General features: G+C 39.9%; 1 protein-coding gene across 4 annotated transcripts in view; it reads left to right on the forward strand.

Annotated features, from left to right (window-relative positions):
* The window catches only part of BCL11B (BCL11 transcription factor B), a gene marked incomplete at its 3' end in the record, with an annotated part of 91762 nt that extends 67206 nt beyond the window's left edge, over window positions 1–24556 (forward strand). For all 4 annotated transcript variants that reach the window (XM_083863061.1, XM_083863063.1, XM_083863060.1 and 1 more), the window contains one exon: window positions 22545–24556. In XM_083863061.1, coding sequence (XP_083719187.1) covers window positions 22545–24556 — 2012 coding nt within the window. The remainder of the gene's footprint in view (window positions 1–22544) is intronic.
* Between the last annotated feature and the right edge of the window lie 1935 nt (window positions 24557–26491).

The following is a 26491-nucleotide window of genomic DNA, read 5'->3' on the forward strand; positions in this document are numbered from 1 at the left end:
AGTTTTCTTTAGAATACTGCCACATTCTTTTGGGCCTCTGTGGCTAAATGGAGATGTACAGATGCATGTCTGACCACCCCTATTCAGCGATCAGCCAGAAAACTTAATCTTGGTTCAATGTAATAGAGTTAAGTTTTATTACTAATAGTTTTCAACTGTGGTTGAAATTGCTATTTGGCAATTACAGATGATACGTGAATCCTAACTCAGTATTATTAGGATAGTCCAGGATTTGAGAAGGCTTAATAAAGCTCAGAGTTTAAAAACAATTAGCAGAATCTGGACTGCATTTCATTAAAGATATTTACCTTGTTTACTCAAATGACTAGAGCTGAATTTCCTTACTAGAGGCACTCTCTTTGCAAGGCAAGAGTTAAAAATCCTGATTGTATTTTCCTACATCTACATCAAAGATGCTGTAGTGGTGAGAGTTACAGATATATGTGTACAAATAGATATACATTCAACATATTCCTTTAATATTCAATATATATATTTTATACACATGCATATATATGTGGCCAGCAATAAACAATTTTACCAATACATTTTTCTTTGGAAACAAATGCGAGCCGGTGATAATGGTATACTTTTTCTAGCATAGGACCTTTTTAAGCCATACACTTTGCCACTGGGGATTGTACTATGAGATAATTGACCCACGTGAGTTATGTGTCCTGAGTCTAAAGCAAGGGCACACGTGGTGGCATCAAAATCAATTATCTCACAATACATTCCCCCGTGGAAAGGACTACTGTGGTTAGAGCAGACCCATGAAAAAGATTTAGTTATTTTAAAATGTTTGCAGTGACTTAATTCTTATAAATAATGTTGCCTTATGGAAAAAAAAAAGATACAATAACAGTGGTGGATTAAACTGGGCTAAGTGTAACTACTGATGTACTCTGTATGAGCACTTGCTCACTGGGGATGAAATCTCATTGGGGTGTCACTGATGGAATATCACAATAGCTGTATTAACTGGGCTGCCTCCATTGCTGCTATGCAGGTGACTGTCAAGTAGATGCATCTTCATTTCCTCTGTGGTCGTCATCCTCTTGCGTGTGTCAGGGAGCAGCAGAAGTAATGAACAGAGCTGCCAAGCTCTGAGGACAAAATTCTACCTCTGCCAATCCTTGCAAACCCTTGCCAGGGTACAACTATTTGGAGAGAGCAGAGGTATTTAACTCAGGGATGGTGTCTCCAGTCAGAGCCCGATCACCCAAATGATCATAGCTAAATTATCATGTACTGGAACTTTGAAACTCTTCAATTGCCCCGTTGCTTGGTTACAGGATCATTAGTCATCTATTCTGGTAGCAGGGTGAGAGGTGGGGGAACTGGAGGGAAGGGGGGAGAATATTACATGTGCTGTTGAAAATGCAATGAGCACATTCGATCATATCTAATTCCCATTTATATTACTATGGACATCCCTACTGCCCAGCTGCCCTCTCAAAGACTCAGAGCTATGGGATTTTTTGATGCATGAATGAAGACTGGGAAGAGGGCCAGCATGCTGGTCATAGGCTTCTTCATCATTTATTACCTTCTAGTTTCAATTGTTTTCCTGCTTCTCCCGAGATATTTATCTAGGAGGAATTGTACTATGCAATGCAGACACGCGAGGTGGCAACTGAAGATTGTCTGTTAGCTCAGTGCAATGGGGAAGACTATTTGTATGAATAGAAGAGGCTTGTTTGTAAACCCTTTATTACTGAAGTACACAAGTTTGACTCCTGTTAGTCCATTACAGAAGTGTGGATTATATAATAATCACCACATATCTGCACTGTCTATCCTTCTAGTAATGAAAATCAGATCATCCCATATACCATACTGTTGCATCCTATTGTGTCTGCAGGGCTACATTTTTCTCTGGTAAAAGGCTCTAGTAGATTTATGACAGGGCAAAAATTTGGTCTGCTTAGTTTGTGACTGGTAGTCAGTAGTGGAAAAATGAAACAGAAGCTCCCATAAGAGACCTTGATAATCAGAGGAAAAACAAAAGGGAAGTTGGCAAAGGAGGGATGGATAATTAATAGGAAAGATATGAATGGAGTGTGCATTTCAGAGAGTGAGATTTGAAGAGAAGGGAATACTCATTCCCTGTATCTTCAATGGAACTCCACAGTGTTTTTCTTTGGGCAGCTTTCCAGTGTCACCCTTGCCACCATTTACCTTCCCTCATCAGAACCTGGTGGCTTTGTCACAGGCAGTACCTCTGTAGCAGTTATCTTTTGCTGTCCCCAGGCTGTTTCTCAGCCCTTCCCTGTCCTGCTGGAACTGTGTATGCCATGGCCACAGCCTTTCCTCAGCATACAGCTGAGGTGTGAAGAGCAGCCTGGTCTGCCTCCAGCTCCCAGACCTAGCACAAACACACTGCTGTACCCAAGAGAGGGAGAGCTGGCAGTGTAGAGCTGTGTGGAATATGGCTCCAGCCTCCACTGGTTGTTGCTTTGTGTTTTCAGAGCACCCCACTCTGTGCAGGGGATGTGACAAAGTGCTCCCTGTCTCTGAGGAAGGTCAGATCCAGAGGCTGAAGCAGGAGTGACCACTTTGATTTAGGTCCTCTTTGATTTGAGGAGTAAAAAGGTGAAAGTCCCTTACCATGCTTTGAGGGCTACAGAATTAGGGGTGCTTTCATGCCTCTGTTCCATTTTAGTCTTCAGTAAGGCAAGGGCTGTGCATTACTCCAATTTCTTTTTTTTTTTTTTTAACATAAGAGTACAATTGAGAACAACTATGTGTGCACTGGGGCTTGGAAGATTTGAAGGCTACTATTTGTCAGGGATCTTAGGTGAAGAAAGTGGCTTTAGAAACAGATGTCTTTGGATTAACACCCCCCAAATTATTTTATTATTTTTCCCAACACTTCAATTACCTTGAGTGTTTATCTCACCTCTTGGGGGAGTCGATTTTGTCTTCATGAAAGTTCATATTATTCACTGCAGCAGTCAGGAGTTCTTTGTTTGCCTCATACCTAGAATTCTCTGTTAGTTAATTGGGAGAGTATTTGTTGACTTAGATAGGTCTGCTGAGCAGAGTCCATGTTGCCAGGTTCAGTAGACAAAGCATATACACCAGATTTATCCATTCCTCATCCATCTTGACAAAGGGATAAATATTGACTCAAATGTTCAATCTTGTTTCCCTCCCATCTCCCTTCCCAGCAAAACCCAAAGTACATGTTTTATGGATAGAGCCAATTGACCAAGCTTAGATAAAAACACCTCATGCTTGTAGTTATGAAATGGTATCAATTAGTCTGAGTAACAGGTCATCTTGCCTGAGACAGCACACATCATTAGGTCTAAAAATATGATAATATGTAGTTTATAAATATATGTCATATGTTTTTCCTAATGAGTTAGGAAAAAAACCTTTTACCATCATATATTTTTAATTATGTAATGAATGTTACAGTATATGAATTAGCTTGACTTAAAAATACAAAAGAGTTGAAGTAACCTGATAATAAATCTGTAGGTGTGTGTTGGAAATGAGATGCATTTCGCGTGACTGATGAGATATTAACAGTTTTGACCTGATCTCTCAGTGACTGATATTGATAACACTCATTTCTAGAGCACACTGAGGCTCCCATACAGCACAGCCTCTGTTGAGGTTGGAGGGGGTGTGTGCAGCTCGTGCTGAGTCCGGTGTTTCTAAATGAGGTGCTTGGATCAACTCGATTCATTTTTGTGAATCACAACTGTAAATTTAGAAAGCAGAAAATGCCTGTTTCATAATGCTGCCTGACTTTGGCAATGGGACATTATCATGTACTCTAAAGAGCTCCTCCTTGTCTGAGATGTCACTGTCTTGGGGCTCCTTGCAAGGATTTGCTGGCCTCCGAGTTAAGAAATGCTTTTCTGATAATAAGCCTATACTGTCAGTAGCCCAATCAAATTATTACTTCTCCTTATACCCCAGTGGGATCTGCAAACATTCCATGCTATCCTCACTATCTGTCACATCAGACACTCCTGGATGATTATCTGGAGTCTCCAACCAAATTCTGGCTATAAGTCAGCCTGGTTGGTGTCTGCTTTGTGTGTGTCCAAGGCCCTTCTTCCTGCTTTGCATCCCGTATCCCTCAATTTCATTTTTCTGTAAATCTGGTGTGCCACAATGTTTTGGTTGGAAAGTAACTTCTGTGTAGAGTTAAACACCTGCCTGAGTGATAAAGGCAAAACAGTCCAGACTGAACACTGTCAATCAACCCCTCTGTCACCTAGCTCTGTCTTCTGGTCTCAGGGATAGAGGAGGGAAGGCTCTTCATCCAGGGACCTTGACACAAAACCGTGGAAAATCAGTTAAATACGTGGGCCAAATTCAGTTCTTAGTTTCACCATCCCAAAGTGTTCTTGAAGTCAGAATGTGATCCACAGCAAGACTAAATGGGAGATTATTTTTTCTGCAGAACAAAGACCCAAGACGGCCTATGATTTTGTGCACCTTGCTAATTGGAGGGTGTTGTCAAATTGGAGGTAATTCAGAGAAGAACAACAAAAGTGATTAAAATGTTGACAGGATTTTTTCAAAAGGAAAGATGAAAAGAACTAAAAATATATGAGCAAGTTAAATAAAAAGCAGGTTAAGGAATTATGATTGAAGTGTCAAAGAACACTGGGGATGATTCAATAATGTGACAGCCCTTTCAGGCCCCATTTTCAGAAGGTTTGGAGTGAGGTTTCAAAGTCTGTGAAGCCAAAGAGACTTCAGTATCAGCCTGATGCTACACAAAGGTGTATTTTCAGAATGAGAGCTATAGCCATGAATAATAGGTAACAACTATGTGTGAAATGAGTATTAGAAAAAAATTCCAGACCATGACTCATTTTCAGGTCATAGAGTGTTCTTAAGATGTGGAAAACTGCCAATTTTCAGCAAAGTACTTACAAACCCATCTCCCAGCATCCGGTGAATATGTCTCCTTTGTTTAAGCCTCAACAAAGCTAGGAACAGGACAAGAAACTCTTTAGTCAATCAGAAGTCAAGAGCTAACAAACTAAGGGAGGGATGATGTGGAAAGGAGCTACCATATGTGACTTGTGCCCAGTCCTGAAATTTTCCATTTGCTGTTAGTTACAGTTCAGTCTCCTGTGGGATCAGTAAGGATTTGGTTAAGTAAGAATTGTATAAAACCAGACAGTGTGATTTTTCTGCCCATATCTCTCAAGACTACCTTGTGATGGTCTGATGCTGTGACCTGCTCAGGTTGCACTTGACAGTGCAAGTGTCCCTGTTTAATACCATGTGAATCAGGCAGCAGACCTAAAACTGACATAGTTTTTTGTTCACAAACAGATAGAGGTGTGGAACTCATTGCTGCAGGTTGCCCTGGGGGCTAAAAATAACGAACAAGCTCAGAAAAGGGATAGGCAAAATCAGGAAGATTTGGCAAGTGGTTTATAAAAATGCTGATCTGGATCAAGTCCTGCCACTGAAAGACTAAATCATTGCTGGGAGAAGCTGGGAGGTCTGGACAGGGTCTGGTTGTGAACTTTTTTCTGCCTTGATCCACAAGCTTTCTCCCAAAGCTTCAGATGATGGCCGTGATTGAAAATAGGTTCCTGCCTGTATGAATGACCCAGAGGGTTTAGGTTCTTACATAAACAAAAGCAGCAGTGTCCTGATGATAGTATCTCACTGATTTCACTCTGTCCAGAAAGAGACCTTGAGATTCAGCCTAGCAGGCCATCATCTCTCTCTTCTGTGTGAAACACCATTTGGGTCTGGCCTGAACACCTCCTTCCACTAGTTTAGCTAAAGGGTTATCCAGACAGATAATCCAGAATACTTCAGGGTATAGATTGTTTAAACTGATTGCCACTCCAGGGTAGCTGACCTGTTTTAGCATACCTATATAAATGTACAGTGAGAAATTTCCTGATACAGCCAGTTTTAAGCTGACAGAAATAGCGGCTACACTGGGGTTTGCACTGGTTAAACTGAGTCATTTTGATTAAACTGGTGCCAAATTCTGTGTGGACAAATCCTCATATTGTAGCAAACCCACACATCCTCCCTTTCCTCTGACAATCATATCAGGCTGGTGAGTCCTATGGACCCAATCTAATAGAAATGGAATTTTTACCATGCAAATCTTATTACCTAAAGTGCCAATGAAACTAATGGGATTTTGGATAGTAAAAAATACTCTGTATGCAATACATAGTTTGGAATATAAATTCATGGGGTGGGGGGGGGAGGAATATAAGGAAAAGGAGCTGTTATTGCGTGTAGTCCTTTGTGAGTTTGGAGGACCTATTCCTCCCATCACCTCTCAGCTCCCACTTGATTTCAGTGGGACCAAAGCAGTGTTTAATGCCTTGCTGAAAATACTGAGCTCCTTGCAGAATTTGGTTTTGAAATTACACAACTAAGTGTCTTGTTTGCTTTAGAACTCATATAAGGGAAGGGAACAGAGATAAAAAATATCCCAAACAGTCCACTCCAAGGACAGAGGAATACATATTTTTCCAAAGGGAACCGTTTTTACTGTGGAGGTTGGCTGAATGCATAAAGAGCACAGGGAACATTTGGACATATTTTGACAATCCCTGGATTAAAAAAAAAAAAAAAAAAAAAAAAAAAAGCTGAATCTATTTAGATAACACTTTCATTTAAGCCCCCTCCCCAATATACACACACAAATATATAGTGTGTGTCCTCAGGCTTCCAACCTGTGTGGCAGTTCTCAGCCTGAGGACAGTGTCAACAGACAGATCTAAAGTTAATAACTGAAGTGTTGCAAACACTACATCCTTTAAAACTGTTTCCTGTAGTTCCTACGTGTTGTAATAACACAGCACATCTTGAGATGGGTTCAACACCCCTTGTCATTACTCGGGCATAATTCCTACTGATTTTTCTGGGTGCTTAGTTTATGTGTACATTCAAGCCTAAAATATTTTGAAGTAAAATTTTTTTAATAAACTACAGCGTTGTGCTATTTTGATAGTGATAGTGATTACTCGGTGTCACTGAGTTTAATCCCAGTTGGCAGCTAAGCACCAAACAGCCACTTGCTCACTCCTTTCCAGTGGGATGGGAGAGGGAATCAGGAGGATAAAAAAGAAAACTTGTGGGTTGAGATAAGAACAGTTTCATAATTGAAATTAAATAAAAGAATAATGAAAAATTGTAATCAAAAGGAAAATAACAAAACCAGAGAGAATTAAAACTGAAGAAAAACAAGTGATATAAATATAAACCCACTGCTTACTGTGAAGAGAATATACTGCTCAGACTATAGACACGCAGCAGCCCCCAGCCAGCTTTCCCCATAATTTATATAGTGAACCTTAGGGTGCATGACATGGAATATCTCTCTGGTCAGCTGGGGTCAGCTGTCCTGGCAGTTTCCCCTTCCAGCTTTTTGTGCATACCCATCCCACTCACTGGCAGGGCAGCACGGGAAGAAGAAAAGTCCTTGACTTTGGGTAAGCAACAACTAAAACATCAGTGTGTTATCCACATTATTCTCATTCCAAATCCAAAACACAACTCTTTACTGGCTACTAGAAACAAAAATAACTCCATCCCAATTGGAGACAAGACACTTGGTTTTTCTGTCACTTTGGAAGCAAAAATGCAATAAATGATACCTTTATTTTTGTATTTATTTTAATGAAATAGGCAGAAAAGGCACTTCAGAAAAGTGTAGGAAAGAGGAGGACGTCAGATATAAACAACTGCAATGTGATGTACGTTTTTGTGGCATTGATAGTTATTATTCCCAAAGAAAATAATGCCCTTTTTTATTTGCTTTTAACATTTCGCCCTTGGCATCTGTTCCATCTATTGTGGACTAACCTACACTCTGTTCTCTGACGATAGGTTAAAGCAAGCACTTACTGAAAAGCATTCTCTACTTAATTACTTTTCCTTCTTCTGGAAGCTATTTTTTATAGTCTCATGTTAATTGTGTATTAGTAGGCCTTCCTGATTAGTTGAAAACATAATGAAACCTTTGTAAACAACAGGGAGAAAGAGGGAAAGAGGAAGGGAGGGAGCGGGAACAGGGGAGAAAGGGACCCAGAGAGAGAGGTGTGAAGTGGGGGCTGGATCGGTGGGGAGGAGGTCGGCCAATTTTGAAAGGCAGAAATTATGCAAGTGGAAATTTCTGGTTTTTTTGAATGACAACTTCCCTCGCCCAAATTAATCAACTTACTTAACGAGAAATGAGATGCATGGAGATGCAAATTGCTGTTGATCTCCAAAAGCAGGGTGGCAAAGGCAGCAAGTTGGAATGGTGTGGAGGGGGGCTGAGCCGCAGCTGTCCACTAACAAGTCAGTCCTATTTGTAAAGGGCACGGAGCTGAATAACGGTTTTGTTATTGGCTTTCTCTCTTTCTCAGCCGTAGGTAGAAATGCTGCATTTGTTTCCTGGTACTATTTCAGCGAGATAGATGTACTCCTTTTTCATCTCTCCTGCCAGTTTGGTTTTCACAGTGGAGCCCTGTGTTCTCCATGCACCCCAGCCTCTCCACGATGAGGCAAAAAAATTGGGACACACAAAGAACACAGGCTCAGGTGCAGGGTCTCAAACATGCAAGGTAATCCCACGAATTATTAAGATATGTGCACATCCCTCAGAAGGGCAGGAAAAAAAAAAAAAAAAAAGGCATGTAAACAGTACTGAGGACACATTCAGTGATGCTCAAAGCCCAGGCTGTGCAGATCAGATTCGGTGAATCAGCTGAATCTTCTCGGAGATGTTTTTTCTTTCCCTGGAAAGCTGCTCCTTAAACACAATTCACATTGGTTGTTTTTAAAAGGACTATCCTCTGTTTGCAGCGCTGGATTTTGAACGGGCAGAGCCTCCCCCTCTCCGGTCCTCCGCCCCCACCCCCTTCTGTTGCTGCTTTAAAGAGCTGTGCTTATAGGGATTTTGCAGCTCTCCGTGTGTTATTAGAAAACGTGTGGCTGGGACGGTTAAAATGGGAGTGCTACTGTATGCAAGAGCAATGTTCACTGTAAGCAATCCAAGGAAATCCTGCCAAGGCAGTATATGAACAGCAGCCAAACAAAACACAGGCGCCTTTCCAGTGAAAACCAGCACACTTCTGCAAATAGAGGAAAAATTGACTTTCTGATTTGGAGTGTTTCTACAACTAAGAAGAATTACTACAGTGATTGTTCTAAAAATATTTTTCAGCAGCACATTCTCCAAGGGGTTGGGATTCTTAGCATTGTTTAATTATGCTTTTCTTAGGTGATCAATCTGGATTGTATGGAAATAAAACAGGAAGTTTTTAGGATCCTCTTTTTAGCCAAGATAGGCATTATATTTCTACAGTGTTATAGTGACATAAAACATCACCTATTTAAGGAGCAGAAGTGGTATTTTTATTTTTGCACTTCAAGAAGTATGATTGGAGATTCATCTTTTGCAACTTCATAGTCGTAGATTGAAATTTAACTGCTTTATCTCAAGCAACCCTCAAGATCCCTACCCCTGTAACTAATGGGTTTTATTTTTCATCTGAGTATTTTATACCTTCCTCTTCCTTGTCCCCCCTTGTGCCCCCTCCCCATTTAGGCTTTTAAAGCTTCTGTTCATTTTGCTTCTTTGTTCATTCAGGCTGGATTTTCCTTTGCAGGACTTCTGAGTCCTGTAGGAACCCTTTAGTGTAGTTGTGTCTGAAAATATTCTGGCATTCAAAAATTTCGAGAATGATGGAAATTGAATGGGATTCCACAAATTTGTGTATTGTCAAGAACAAATATGTTATTAAAAAACTGTTTTGCTAATCTCAACAAAAGAATTCTTAAAGATGGAGTTTAAGAATGCAGTCAGTTTATCTAAAGTGGGCTATAGAAATAGAGCAGACCTAGGGACAACTGCTATTGTCCTTTCTTTATTTCCAAAACCCAACATAATATCGGCAGAGAAAAAGCAACAGAATTGTCAAGAAGATGGCAATGTCATAAAATTGTCAGTTTATGTATTTCTTATATTTTAACTGTTTTTCCTTTTAACTAAAGATACAAAAGATACTTTACTATCTGTGTCTCCATTTATTCCCCTAAAATATTTACAGCTGAGTTCTTTAGGCTTATAGCTGCTGTGAAATCAGCTATCTTCTTTTAACTACACCACCACAACCAGATTTATCCCTACATTGAAGAGAGTGTCTTGAGACTAACAAATCCCAATGTGGAAGACTTGCTTCCAGAGCCCATTGAAGCCAGTGAAAAGATTCATATTGACTTTGGTGGGCTTTGCATTGGGATATTAAACATTCATTTAATTTTTTTTTTTTTTTTAATTTAACTACTCCTTCTCAGAGTGACAGACATCACTTTAAACAAATCTTAAAGTTGCCCCAATTTACTAAATTAACTTGGGCTGTGTTTACCATTCAGACAAAACTTCCAGTGAGGTGAAACTTGCATATACTTCTCCCACAGTAAGATCAGGTGTTTGAAGGTCTAGTTGAATTAGCTTAGGAATGATGGACCTCTGCCCTGTCCAGAGCCCCCCTTCTCTTTTGTGCATAAAGCTGTACTCTAACAGAGACCAAATAATATATTTATACATACATAAACACATACATGCATACACGTACACAAACGTTTATATATGTGTATGCATATAAAAATACAAGAAAGCTTGAAAATGTAATAATTTCTGCCTTGACTGTGAAAGATATACTCTGTGTTCAAATTAGGACAGGGAAGTCGTGGCATATGTCGCGTCAAGGCACAGAGTGCAGTTCTGTATCTTTAAATGTTGATGCATAGCAGTGAAACCAGGTGAGATCTGGCCCCAGGTGCTGGCTGCTGCATGCATTGTTGAACAATTTTTAAAGGACGCAGATTGGGTGGTTGGAAGAGGAAAAAGGCTGTATTTTTCTAAATGCATTTTTTTTTTCAGTGAAATATGTTTTAGGTTTAATGAAATGATTAAAAAAATATCAACTTAAGCTTCATACATTCCTCTAATAACAGCTCTGTATAATCAGGCCTGACCTGGCTCTCTCTGATGAGCAGTGGTGGTTGTCATGCAGCCCCAGTTATGCCAAACAGAGGGAAGATTTTGTTGAGACCATGCAACTCATTTCACTGGTGGCTGTTCCTACATGCTGAATTAAGGATCCTTCTCACAATTATTCAGAAGAGAAAGCTTGGGTGCTGAAGAGATGCTCCAAGGACTGCTTCTGCTTTCCTTGTCTGCATATTGAAACCTTAGATGGCTTGAGAAACTGCTCCACAGCAAAGTCTTTTCCTTCATTCCTTTCCATGTAAATCCAGTTTTAATAATTTTACATTGAAGGTTCAAATTCCATGGTCACCAGAGAAGGGCCATCAAGGTAAATTTGCAGATAATTTGGGTAATGGCCCATATTGAAGGTGTGCGGCTTCTAAAACCTAATTAGAGGTGTAGTTTGTTGCAGGCAAAAATTATTGATACACAAGGAAGGTTTTATTCAGAGACATCTGTAGGTTGGCAGCTGTGCCAGCCATGTCTGTTCTTCTAAGTAACGGAAGCCACACAGCCGGGAATAGCAACGTTTTAGTGACAAGTGTTGAGAGTATTGGTTGAATTGCACTATGAAAATATTTTCATTATTTTTATTATTACTGTTCTGCAAGCGGATTTGAGATACGTGCCTGCCTATGTCTGCATGCGCGAGCAGATGAGCTGGAGAGGGAGGGCTGTTATTTTTATTTTTTTTTCAATCACACCTCCTTAGCATTTTGTACATATCAGCATTCTAGCCGAGCGATTTGCTAATTGCACTGGAAGACCCACTTTAAATTCAGGAATACTGAAACTTTGAAACTGTAACATTTTGACTGGCGAGAATGACCAGTCTTCTTTTCTCTTTCACAGTGAGCTAGTTGAAGGAAGCTGGCATTGTCGCAGAGTGAAAGCTCTGCAGAAGTGCCGCAGGTTTTTCATATGGAAATGTGAAATAATGGGGTGATTAAATAGAGCTGTATATTAAAGTACATCTGACATTAGAATTAGCATAATGTGCTCTAGCCCTAGGCTGAGTACTTTATTTGCCATCTGCGTCGGACCAAAATCCCCTGGGGAAGCGCTAAAATATTCTGAATAAACTCAGCCCGAGTTCTTATTGAGAGTAAAATACCATTTGTGGCACGTCGTATTGATTCGTCTTAATTGCGGTGCAGAAAAGAACATTCAGTTGCTGATGACTTTTGTACTCTGTGACAAGTCGGCTGGAGTTATTCTAACACTGCAGTTGGTTAACCTGAACAGACTGTCGTGCTCAGAGAAGGAGAAAACCTTATCTTCAGTAGCATAAACTATAGTATCGTCTCCCGGCTTTACTCCTTTCTGTCTTGGCGGAGCGTCCTTTTTTTATTATTTTTTATTTATTTTTAATTATTATTATTATTCCCTGAAAACAGCAGCCAACAAACTGGAGGGAAAGCGAGGCTTCATTGAATCAGTCCAAGAAAATTCATTCTTACCTAGTTATTCTCTGCAGTCTCCCTCCCTACACTTCCACCCCCGTATCGTTTTAAAAAAAATCCAGGAACATCTGACCAGCTTTCATCTAAGGGAGTGAAAATCAGTGGAACTTGTCCTTGAGGATCCATCTCCGGAACCATTAGTTCAAGAGATTTATTATGTATATTCTGTAAAAAGCTGTGGCTTCTCCTGTGCATAAGCCCACAGTCTTAGTTGGCTGTAATGGTTTGATTTTTGTCAACTCTCTGCTCAAATAGGTTGCTGAATACCTTTGAAAAAGTGCTTATAACATGCATAAAAGATAAATATTTCATCTGAAGGAAAATACTTTGATGCTCCATGCAATTCTGTAACATTCATAAGGTCCAGTTTTTACCCTATAATTGCCTATCATTATACACAATTTACATATTCAAACATTCTCTACAAACCTTAGTCTAGCATGTTTTTATTACAAATTCAGATCAAGGGAATAACCTTTAACTTCAGAGACAAATGAGACAAATTTACAAGTGCATGTCTGCTGTTTTCTTGTGTTTTATAAATCCCTGCAGACCTGAACACTTTTGCTATAACGCCACTCAGAACAATATACATATATTACTACTTGTTTGTAGTGCTTCGGTAATGAGTCCCCTTTGTATTAGATAACCTATATAATTCAGCATCTAGGCCCTCCATAACGTCAATTATCTCCTCATAGCTAAATGTACATTCCATTAAAACAAGATTTACAGCCTTTACAATACTTCTTAGGCTTGAATGTGGAGATTTTGTGGATTTAAAGAAGCAGAGATGGGAGTTAGCATTTGTTAAAGAAGCAATGAATTAAAACAAAAATGCTATTTCATTTACTAACTATGAATAGGCACCTAATGCCCTTAAGAAATAGTTGTAGTAAAACAGACAGAAGTACTCCTGGGAAAAAAAAACAAAACCAGGAAAATTTGTTTTAACCCTTTGGCTTTTTTTATTGTTCCATAATTTACTCTTTGTTTTTCCATTGTATGACATGGACAATTTCCTTCATGTACCCTCCGTTTAGTTCCTATTCAGATTACTGAAAATTCTTGTCTGTAAGATGAGAAAATGGCACCTTAGAAAAGTCTGTGGAAAAAAAAAAATCCCAGCACTTGCCAGTTTTCAAACAAAACTGCTTACAGGAAACCGATTTAAAGGGAAGCTGCTGGCATATTTCATATGTTGTAGAAAAGACTGACATTATTTCAAATGCATTTGAATACCTTATGCAAAGAAAAGGCCTAAAAGTGTCCTTGAGCAGTACAAGAGTTTTTCATGAGTGCTGTAAATGGGATCCTATATATTTAACCACCAGCCACGGGTAGTCCTATGGTCTTTTAATCTCACGAGTGGGTACAGTGCCCCTCTGTATCACCTTCCCATTTGAGCTGATAGTTTTCACTATTTTCTGCAGCAGGTTGTAAAACATCCGTTCAGTCTGCTAGTTGATGTCTTAGGTTCAAAGAAACTATCTAAAAGACACAAAGCTGTTTAGATGCTAAAGGTGGAGTTAGTTGAAACTGTTGTATCACAAAGGGCTAATTTAAAAGTTAACTCATTCACTATTGATCTTTTAATATTGATTTTCCTGTTTGCTCCTTACTTTTCACACTTCTCCCTTCCTCTGCTTTATAAATTGCCTTTGCATTTTAGATTTAACACCAATTAGGAGAAGGTGTTCAGAGATGACAAACATGTTTTTTATCTTCCATTTAAATAGTGCTGCTGGGTAAAAATCCCTGTGTCACAAGTTCCAACTTCTGCAACACATTTTTCTTTCCTTTTCTGCACTAAGTAAAAACATTTCTTATACTTCTGCAGGCTGAACATTAACTTCCAGTAAGCCAGAAGCTCTTTTAAGGAATGAGAAATTGGACATCCAGAAGGAAGTTGCCCAAAATGCCTATTGACATTTTATACCTAAAAATATAGTATTACCATTTTGTAATGCACTAGAAATTAAACTGAGCTGTGCATTTGGTTCATTTATGTGGATCTGGCAGTACAGATCTGAGGTATGATTAAGTCTCACAGAAAATGGGACCATTGAACACAAGCTGCTTCAGCCAAAGGTCACCCATGTCCATTAAGAAGCAGGAAGCATCTGTTTGTGTTATGCATGGCTGTAGTCTGCCTGCAGCCTCCTCCTTTTTTGTAAGTATAAATGCCAGAGAGGACATATAATATGCTTCTGGGGAAAGTTCAATGAAAAAAACCAAATTAATTGCAACTTGGTCTATTCATGTAAGTCCAGTTAAGATCCTTGTTGGTGACAACCTGGTATGGTTTATCTGGAAAAATCTAAAAAAGTCTGCGTTGGTGATCATCACAGCTACTTTGAATTCATAGCAGGGTAATTCAAATCAGAGTTTGTTGAGGACTATCAGCTTGATATCACTAAGACTTTCAAGGATTCATGCTCTTTGTTCTTGGAATTCTAAAAAGTTGGCTGTAGATAGCATGACAGTCTGACTTCTCAGCTCTGTGATTGGTAATTAATCCATTTAGTTTTCCCCTCATTTAATAAAATAGTTAATTTGACAAGATAGATATTTATTATTAGAAGAGTGATAAACAGATTATTTGCAGTTCTGCCTAAAAGGAAAAACCACTGCTGAAATGGCTTCAGAAAATAAAATAGTCTCTCAAAAGTGGGACAGCACTTAATCCACCAAAACTGGAGTTTGACAATTGGCTTTAGCACAGGAAGAATTACATTGCTGACAGTAGTGTAATATTAATATTTTTTAATATTTGTGTCAACCAGTACTACTGTAGATATTTTCCAACAGGTAGAAAATACTCTCAAGAATATTCACATCACTAATCAAAATCAGTGCAAGGATTGATAGGGTCTCGTGGGGTGTGTAGGTTCTCTTGGCATAAAGCTTCTTGCATAATCTCTGTTGAGAACTTGCAGTCTCACTAGTCAAGGTAGAAAGAGGATGGAGGTAGCTGTAGAACATACAGGCAGTGTGTGGGAGAAGAATATTGCATGAAGTCGTGATTTTTCTTCTGTTGAAGATGGCACTGGAGGAGATAGGCTATCAAGAGGCAAGGTAGGAAAAGAGAACAGGGCCTTGTATGGGAGGAAATAGGATTCTGTAACTGAGAAATAACACCTCACGATTACTTCTTTCTTCAGACACCCCTGATTTTCCATCCACCTCTTAAAAACATTTCATTTTTGTTTCCCCGTCACATCCTTTCCTTTCACTGACCTCATCCTGAGATTTCCCATCTCCAGATGATGACAGGCTCTGTGGCCCCTCATGCTTGGCCTTTTACACCTAAACCTTCATCTGCTCTTCTTGACTGAGATGCGCTTCAGGTTGGCTGAGCTTTACAGGAGACAAGGGCTGTTTATCTGAGTGTAGAATTGGAGGTGCGTGGGTTGTGAGACTGCAGGCGACTTGTTAAGTCATAAAATACCAACTTTAGCTTCCAACTGATGCTAACTTTATGAACTGTTGGTGATAGTCCCCGTAACCCTCAGCAGGATGTGCTGCAAGACTCTCTTGAGCCCTTTCTTTAGATGAGGCAGTATAGGGAAGGATTAACTGTGTTAGCTCTGGGGATAGATAGAGGAGTTGTGCTTGTTTTTCATCTTTAGTTCTTGCTGCCATCAAAACTGAATTAATATGAAGAGAGGTGTAAAGAGATATGGGACCTTTGTGTTTGTTTAAAGCTAGTGACTGGCATTGGACTGGCAGTGGTGATTCACACCCGGACTTGGACCCTACTTTACATTTCTTTTTTATTGAGACTGTCAGTCCTTCTGAAATGGAGGTAACACTATTTCCAACCAGCTCAATGAATGCAGGGAGAGAAGGTAAAACTCTCAATATTGTGTGTACTCAGATAATGTTTATTCTATTATAAACACAGGTGAGTAAAAGCTCTTGCTAACTTGGAAAAATTAAAGTTATAATATGACTTATAAAACCTCTTCAGCATAAATGCATATATTAGAGTTATTTTTGCAGACTCAATCAAGCACCAAGCAGGTTACACAGCAGATCCACACAGCAGACACCTGAAAAGCATTTGGCCCTTGTCTGAGTGATTTGTCAAACCACTTATGACAATATAATTTTTTTCACCATGCAACACTAAATCTTTCTAGTATTTAATGCCCTTCTCTTTAATATCAGCTGGTCTTATAAGGAGACTTGTTAAAATTGTGTTCTCGATTGTGGCATTTTAATTTAATAATAATTCAATTAAAGGTGTGTTTTTTATGGAGCATCCACGCTACCTTTATTGGTATTATTAGAGTAACCATCATAATAACAAGTAGTAATTATTTAAACGTTCATTAAAAATCAAGTGGTGGAGAAGAGAGTAATACTGGAGGAAAGAGTGTAGGAACCTAATACATGTCTGTTCCTGAGTGCTACAATAAAAGGTGTCCTTTCTGTAAAAGCTTGCAAGTTTCTACTTTTCCTGAACTTCTAAAGGTGCAGTAAACCAGCATTAAAATTCCTTAACTTTTTTATTGCTGCTGTTGTAACTTTGTAAAATGGAACCAGAAACATTATCTGGAAAGTACTGCTAGAGGTAAAGAATGGCAGTGGTTATATGGACCTGACTGCAGGTCCTCACCACAATCCTGGCAGGGGTTATGGGTGGGTGATTAAAATTAAGGGGAGTTCGTTCCCTGTTACAGCTAATGGAATTATTCCGGCATGCTGAGGGGAGGATTCATTAGGCACTGGATGTCACTGTAGCTCAGCAGAAAATAATGTTCTTATCTCACACTGTTCAACAGTTCTTATCTCACACTGATTATTGTTTGATGGTATCCAGAATAACTGAGGATATTTTGAGGGAAATTTTTATCTCCAGGGTAAAGGCGGTCCGCGTTCAGGGTATATAGAAAGTTATATACCAACTGGGCAGGGAAGATCTGCATATCACTAAATGATACAAGTCAGACTGCAGGGAACAGATAAGTCAGGGATTCAGGCTGACTGGTGCAGTGGGGTGGATGCCTGCAGACCCAGCCTAGTCTTGTTATGACCTGTATTTTCTCCATGTCCTCTGTTAAAGGAAGAATTTGGGAGGCAGGGTCTGAATTCAGCTTTGTTTAGAGCTGTTCATGAAAAAGAAGAAGGCTCATTATTGCTTTGACATTTTGAATGGAACATAATCTGTCATGCACTAATTGAGGGAACACATTTTAATATTTCTGGAAAAGACCATCTTTTGTCATAATATGCAGAAAAGGCAAGAGTGTTCAGTAAGTTCATAGTTTATAATTACCTGCTTTGGGTGAAGATACTAGAGAGATTTTTAATCTCCCAGGTAAAAATACAGCAAGATCTAATGCTTGGGAGTTGAACTCAGCAATTTGAATCAGAAAGAAGACAGTGTTTTTTTCGTACTGGAAATAGTCATCATGGGCACAGGCTACTCCAGTACAAAGAGAATTCTCCCTCAACATTTCCAAATCAAACTGGGAGAAGGGGGTGCTAAAAGACACGAAGCAATTCACCTGCAAATCCTTGGGTTGGATGATAACTGTGAGGTGCAAACTAACTTGTTTTCTGCGTTTTGCAGGTTCATCTGGGTAGGACAATATATTAAGATCTTAAATTGCAGGAAGAAAGATTTAGATTAGGCACTTGGGGAATCTTAATGATGGTAAAGGAGAGAAGGAATGAGGTAGACTTTAAAAAGATTGTAGACTCTCCATTTGGTGGCCTTTGAGGCAGGATATTGGAGCAGCTGGCATAGATATGAATAGATTCATAGATATGGACATGTAGTGACAGAACAAAGAGGGAACTAAAAGAGAGTAGGTTTAGAGCAGATATTAGGAAAAAACCTCTTTACTACGAGATTGGCAAGGCACAGGAACAGGTTACCCAGAGAAGTTAGAGATGTCCCGTCCCTGGAAGTGTTCAAGGCTAGGCTGGATGGAAGTCTGAGCAACCTGGTCTAGTGAAGGGTGCCCCTGCCCATGGCAGAGGGCTGGAACTGGATGAATTTCGAGGTCTCTTCCAATCCAAACCATTCCATGACTCTATTATCCTTTGGGTCAGGAATTGGATGAGGTTAAACCTTAGGCTTTAATCCTAATCCTCTCATTCTTTTAATTTGACAATCTGTCCTAGCCTTTAAATGGTATTTCTGAATACCTGAAATACCATTTCAGTGGATCTTAGCAGTATTCAGCCCTACAAACCTCTATCATGTCTGAACTGGCAGTATTTGTTTGACTTTTCTGCAGCCTGGAAGCTACAATTGATTGCTCAGGAGTTGTGACCTGGATGTCTCATCTCTGTATGTACATACATCATATCCACCAACTACTGTAAAAATAAAGAATTATGCTTCAGCTCTCACCCCCAAAATGCATGCCTGGTTACAGACTGTAGGATTGAAACCATGTGCAATTCATCGAACAGTATTAATGAAGTCTTGGCTTGTGTTTGACTCTAAGCACATGAATAATTTCATCACTATCCAACAGAGCACTTCAGCCTATGCTTAAGTTTCACTGATGTTGATTACTCACATGCTCAAAGTCAAGCACATGCTAAAGTGATAAAGACTGCATATGGCAAAGACTATATAGCTAGTTGTCATAAAGTGGGTATTTAGACAGACTTCAGTGCAGGTGGCAAGGGATTAAGATAGCCTTATATCAAAAGTAGCCTTATAAAAAAGACTTTTATAGTGTAGGTGCATTATTAAATATCAGGCTCATTCTTGAGCAATACATGGATGTTTCTGGGCATGTTTAAAATATTTAGCAAGTTTTTGAACACAAAAATGTTCAGAGTGGATGTTCAAAGACTTTTTGACATTGTTCTGTTCTTAAAAGTGAGCATCTACACGGCTCAGGGCAACTTTTAGGCAAGATAACCATGAAGTGATAATATGGTAATTAATAATTTTTTATTTTCAATTTTTTTTTTTTTTTTTAAACAGAGAGTCTGGGGAGAGTCTTTGAGGGTTGTGAAAATTTATATGTATAGGTATGCACATATGAACATTCATGAATCAGTCAAAGATGTGACTAATTACCTGGTAGCCTACAGTCAATTTTGCTGTTGTGTTGAGGTCTCCTGAAGAGGAGAGGTAAGGAACATAAAAGCTAAACAAAACAAACAAGGGAGAGAAGACCTATAACTGCTAGCTTATAAATCTTAGATCACTAGCAGCTCTAATTTTCTCTTTCTGAAAGAGAACTAAAAAGGTAGGGACTTACTTTCCTCTCTTGAATTTCATGGAGGTGAAGTTTTGGAGAACAAAACAACCCAAAATCTTAGTTCCATGTAACACGTAATAGCAAGCATCCAGCCAGCTGCCATTTTGAGGGTAATTTTTTTAATCAGCCATTTCAGTTTTAGGCTGGCCTTGATCCTCAGCCTGCTCAGGAATTTTTCTTCTTACATATGTGCCTCTTCTGAAGTAAACACGTTGCTGTTGTTGTCGCCTAATACACAGCTGCTTTCTTCCTCCTGTCAGTTCTTGAGCTAAGCAAAGAGAATGCATGCACATACACAGACACTCAGTCACTTTATTTTTTTAAAGAAAAAAAACCCACAACAAAAAAAGAGTGCATGCTGTGACTTTAAAAATGAAGGAATTGAACAGCTGTGGGTAATAAATCGATTAATTAGAGTGGATAAAGTGAAGGTGAAGGGTGCAGAGCACTCTTTAATTTGAAGATATATGACCTTGTAAGATGCTGCACTTCATTTGCTATTAGATCACACTTCGTAAAGGGCTTTATTAAAATCTATTCTAGGGTGAGCTGAGGTAAAACATATTGTTTAAAAAAGCTTTTGACAGAGTATGTTATATACTTTAGTCTGCTTCAGTGATTTCTGTCACTTTTTATACTACACATGTTGCTGTGCAAGAAAAGTTAAAGGTCTAGACATTTTCATCATATTTCTGTAAGAAACAGAAATTTAAATATTTGAAGTAATAATGGGAGCATTTACTGTTGCTTTGGCTGCAAAGCTGACATAAAACTTCCTAACTGCCTTAGTGCTGAGTAGATTTTTAAGGGATAATGTATCAGTTCCTTTCCATGTTTGTATGTGGCTTTCATTAATGTCAATAGCAGTTACAGGCACTTTTTCCCAAGCCAAGGGCAGTTCCCAAACTTGTTTTTTTTTTTCCTCCAATAGTGATTGTTAGAAATTAATCAAAGCAACTGTGTCTGGCCCATACAGACACAGAGTGTGGGGCCAGGGCATGGGGGCCACGTCAGCCAGGCAGAAATGCCCACTGTATTGTGCACATTTTTTATTGGCTGTGAAGAGACAGCTTCACTGAAATCGGGGTTCAAAGCTGCTATCCACAGCAACAGCCCTACTAAATCAATAAGTGCATGAAGAGTTGCACCACATTTATCACCTACTTTTGTAAATAAGCCTCAATCTGATCCATACTTTTTCCTTTATGCTGTTATGGATGTATATTGGTTGATAAGATTAAATAAACTGACAGGCTGATAGGTAGACAGATAAACTTCTAGCCTCCTTGTCTAAGATTTTGTAGGTTTTGTTAGCAGCAGTCATTCCTGCAACAGCCAGAAGAGGGAAATTCAATCAGCTTCTCTTGATGTGCCCAAGTTAAAGAATTATTGTTTTTTTGTCTGCTATGAGTCATTCATCTTTACAAGGCAGTTTCGATAATATGGTTCTGTTCACTTTATAAACTCTTTCATTTTCAAGCTCATGCAACAGGCTTTTGGGAATGGCAGCCCCCTGTCTAGAAAGGATCTGTGAGTTCAGCTTTGGATTTGAGCTCCTGTGGAGGGGCTGAATCAGGCATTACTTGGGTCCTTGTTCCATCATGGGTCAGGCAGGAAGCTTGATTCAAGTATTGAGCTTTCAGGAGGTTATGTGCCTCTAGATTCAGTGGGGCAAAAACTAGACAAAACATGTGTTCTCATAAACAAACAAGCAAGCAAGGAATTAATTTTAGATTTTCCAAAATGGGCAGGAAACCTCCCACTCATTTAAAAACAAACAACAAAACAAATACTGGGTCACGATTTTCAAGTTGACACATATTTATGAATTTATCAGAGTCTTGCAGAGGCATTGAAAAAAAGGAGGGGGGACAAGGACGGAAGTGCTTTTTGCAGATACCACCACATAGTTTATATTGTGCCCAGGACCGGAATTTTCTAGCTAGCAAAATTATGGCTGTGATGCAAACTTGTCCACACCTGTCCTTTATGTAAAGCTGAATCAAGGTTAAAGGAATGCTTTCCACCTTTATGCAGTTGTTCCAAGAGGCTAGAAAAGCAAACAGAACAGTGCTTTTGGCTCTGGTGAGCATTTCTGCATTGGAGGGCAGGCTCAGGCTCAGAAATTCTTGGGACCCAGTTCAAGCACGGCCCGACATTTGTTACTGTTAATTGCAACTGTGCTGTCGGCTTTGATTACCGGATGTTTCATTTGAGTGGCTTCTTGGTGTTTTGGCAAAAAGAACGTCAAAGTGGTTTATGCAAGGGTATGTTTTCCAAGCTCCTGTTGACTTGAATAGGACTTTTGTGGCTAAATATCTACATGGTATTTTAAAAATGGAAGTGCTGGCATGACTTAAGCATGTATAAATTAAATTCAGCAAGATCTCAGGGAACTGCTGCATGAAGTATATAAAATGAGAGAGTGAAAATGCCACTGAAGGTCCTAACAGGTGCCTTGTAAAACCTACCACACTGCATTTTTCTTGGTTTTTGTCCGTAGTCATAAATCCCTTGAAACAAATTCCTTTTTGTGGAATAAACACATGAAAGGATTTGGATCCTTACACGTCATAAAAGAAGGTTTTATTTGCAAATTAGAGGATGTAAATGTATATAGCACAAATGCGTATGTGTGATATTTGTCATACATGTTAAGTGAATAAGTGCAGTGAGTAAATGTGCTGTTCAACAATTTATATCAGTCAATACGTTGCAATTAAATCCTTCTTTCAGAAATGCCAAGGAGGAAGTGTGTTAGCAAAATAAAGTGAATGCCAACTGTATTTAAATGTTCTCCACTGTATTATTTTTTAAGTGTTCTTTCTGTTTTTTCTTTTATAGGTAAAGATGAGCCTTCAAGCTATATTTGCACAACATGCAAGCAGCCTTTTAATAGCGCTTGGTTCTTGCTTCAGCATGCCCAGAACACACATGGATTCCGCATCTACCTGGAAACAAGCCCTTCAAACAGTTCCCTTACTCCACGCATCACCATCCCTCCTCCTCTGGGACCGGAGACTGTTGCACAGTCCCCGCTGATGAATTTTCTTGGAGACAACAACCCTTTCAACCTTTTGCGCATGACAGGACCCATCTTGCGTGAACACCCTGGCTTTGGTGAGGGTCGGCTCCCAAACACGCCTCCACTGTTCAGCCCACCGCCTCGTCATCATCTGGATCCACATCGCCTTAGTGCCGAAGAAATGGGGTTAGTTGCCCAGCATCCCAGTGCCTTTGACAGAGTTATGCGTTTAAACCCCATGGCAATTGAGTCCCCAGCGATGGATTTTTCCAGAAGGCTTCGAGAGCTGGCAGGAAATAGTTCCACCCCTCCGCCAGTCTCACCCAGTCGCACCAACCCTATGCATCGTCTGTTGAATCCCTTCCAGCCGAGTCCTAAATCACCTTTTTTGAGCACCCCGCCACTGCCCCCCATGCCCCCCAGCAGCACTACGCCTCCCCAGCCTCAGGCCAAGAGCAAGTCCTGTGAATTTTGTGGGAAAACATTCAAGTTCCAGAGTAACCTTATTGTGCACCGGCGCAGTCACACAGGAGAAAAGCCCTACAAGTGTCAGCTCTGTGACCATGCTTGCTCCCAGGCTAGCAAGCTAAAACGCCACATGAAAACGCATATGCATAAAGCTGGCTCCATGACGGGCAGGTCAGATGATGGACTGTCCACCACTAGTTCCCCTGAGCCAGGCACGAGTGAGCTCACTGGAGAGGGACTGAAATCCAGTGAGGCAGATTTCAGGAATGAGAGCGATCCTTCCCTGGGCCATGACAACGAAGAAGAGGAGGAAGAGGAGGAGGAGGAAGAGGAGCTTGAAAATGAGAGCCGGCCGGAGTCGAGCTTTAGTATGGACTCAGAGCTGAGTCGTAACCGTGAAAACGGCTCCAAGTCGCTGCCAGATGAGAAATCCCTCGTCCTGGGAAAAGTCATCGAGAATGTAAGTCTAGGTGCCATTCAGCAATATAACGACATGTTAGCTGAGAAACAGAAGAGGAGTGGCTTCATGAAGAGGTCCTCTGACCAGCGAGACCTGTGTCCTCGAGACCTCTGTCAGAGAGATCCGGGCGACGAAGACTCAGTGGTAGGAGAGCTGGACCGCACTGAGGAAGGTACGGTCAACGGAAGAAACTTTGGCCCGGGTGAACCCTTCCCAAACTTGTTCCCCCGCAAGCCAACACCTATCACGAGCCCCAGTTTAAACAATTCCTCTAAAAGAATAAAGGTAGAGAAAGATTTGGACTTGCCACCAGCAACGATAATACCTTCCGAAAACGTTTACTCCCAGTGGCTGGTAGGGTACGCAGCATCGCGGCACTTCATGAAGGATCCGTTCCTCGGATTCACAGACTCCCGACAATCCCCCTTCGCGACCTCTTCCGAGCACTCGTCGGAGAACGGGAGCCTGCGTTTCTCCACTCCGCCGGGGGACATGCTGGACGGGGGGCTCTCAGGGCGCAGCGGCACGGCCAGCGGAGGCAGCACCCCCCACATCAGCGGACCCGGCCCTGGGCGACCCAGCTCGAAGGAAGGACGCAGGAGCGATACATGTGAGTACTGTGGCAAGGTCTTTAAGAACTGCAGCAATTTGACGGTACACCGTCGGAGCCACACTGGAGAGCGGCCTTACAAATGCGAGCTCTGCAACTATGCATGTGCCCAGAGCAGTAAGCTGACGCGCCATATGAAAACGCATGGCCAGATAGGGAAGGAGGTCTACCGCTGCGACATTTGCCAGATGCCCTTCAGTGTTTACAGCACCCTGGAGAAACACATGAAAAAGTGGCATGGAGAACATTTGCTGACAAATGACGTCAAAATTGAGCAGGCAGAAAGAAGCTAAGGCCCCCCCCCTCCCCCCCCCCATCTCCCCCTTTCCCCTCGCCCCCACCGCCACTAGGTTAAATTTCAGGGGTCTAGGTAACATTTTATTTGTACAGTTTAACTATTGCCAACTGAGAAAAGATGACCTAACTTGCCTCCGTAAACATAACTTAGCATAACTATGGTAAGGTGCCAGACTTTGGCACTTAAATATAACCTGTGTCTACAAAGTTCTATTAAACCCGAGGGTTGATTAAGGCAGTAAAAATTGTGGAGCCTTTTAACTGTGCAATAATTTCTGTATTTATTGGGTTTTTGTAATTTTTTGGCATGTGCAGGTACTTTTTTTTATTCTTTCTGTTTAAATTTCTTTTAAAATTTTGTTGGGTATCCCTTTTTAATTTTACCCAGTCGTAGCCTGAGATTACTTGCATTGTAGGAGAGAAACATATCTTTTAAAATTATAATTTTTGGGCCGCTGCTTTGTTGAAATTTAAGCTAAGTGAGTGTAATTTCTTGTGAAGAAGCCAGCATTTGAACTGAAATCTTTTTTTCTTTCTTCTTTCTTTTCTTCTTTTTTCTTTTTTTCTTTTTTTTTTCTTTTTTCTTTTTTTTTTTCATCTCTTTCCCTTCCTTCCTTCCTTCCTTCCTTCCTTCCTTCCTTCCTTCCTTCCTTCCTTCCTTCCTTCCTTCCTTCCTTCCTTCCTTCCTTCCTTCCTTCCTTCCTTCCTTCCTTCCTTCCTTCCTTCCTTCCTTCCTTTCTTTTTTTCTTTCCTCTTCTTAAATAACCTTGAAGATTAGGAAAAACAAAATTGTACAGCGGATAACAATCTTTAAAATTAGCACTTTCTTTTGAAATTGGATCGAATACGTAGCACTGACAATGTCGTTAAGATAGAGGCCTTTTTTAGATGGATTTCAGCACTAAAGTTATGGCAACAAAAAAGACATAGATGCAGAAGGCTGCTACACTCAAAACCCAGAAACATTCTTAATTGTGCATTACTATCAGATACTTTCTTCTTGTTAAAAGCTATGGCAACATAATGATGCCAGTTTGTCACTTTCTGGAGTGTTTTTCCCTCCCTCTTCCCCTCCTGTGACTCTTCCCAGAGACAATAAAAGTACATCTTGAGCATTTTAATATTATTTTCCAACCTCAGAGGAGCCAAATGCCATATTTTTTTGTTTTGTTTTGTTTTGTTTTGTTTTAAAACCACAAAATCATAAATCTGGATTTAGGACATCTACTTTAGTCCATATTTGCTGTAGTTGATTACTAGAAGATAGGAAAGTGTGAATTTCTCAATGAAAAGCCTCAACTCATAGGCATTTGGTTTATGAATAGAAATAGAACTATCTTAGATGCTGTACAGTGATGTTATTATAAAGAAAGGAAAAATAAATTCTGGTTGATTTACCTGTCTTGGCAAGATTCTGCTCCAACTGAAATCAGTAAGATTTTTTCCAACTTAATTAGGAATAGAATGGAATTCTATTCAGAGAAAAGCGTATGAGAGAGAAAAATTAAAGCAAAGAAAAATGCACCTGCTCTACTTTCAAATTCCAAATTTTTAAAAGCCTTTTTCAACTAATATTAGCAAACAGTAGACAATTATGGTTAGAGATTTTAATTATGTTGACCCGCACTTTAAATCTTTTGTTTGTGGTTAAGAGAAAAATGGCTTCTCAACAAGAAATTACATCATATTCTACTTGGCCCAAAGGTGGGTTAAACTGTAAGGGAACAGCTGAGATTAAGTGTCAGTGTTGCTAAGCATGGCATTCACAATACTGGCACTATAAAGAAAAATAAATAAAAATAATTTATTGGACAGTTTTTCTACTGCCATTCAATTTGACGTGAGTGCCTTGAAAACTGATCTTCCTATTTGAGTCTCTTGAGACAAATGCAAAATGTTTTTGTGAAATGGAAAGACTTTTAAAAAAAAAA

Source organism: Zosterops lateralis (assembly GCF_965231275.1).
Source record: "Zosterops lateralis genome assembly, chromosome: 6".
Classification (NCBI taxonomy): Eukaryota; Metazoa; Chordata; class Aves; order Passeriformes; family Zosteropidae; genus Zosterops; species Zosterops lateralis.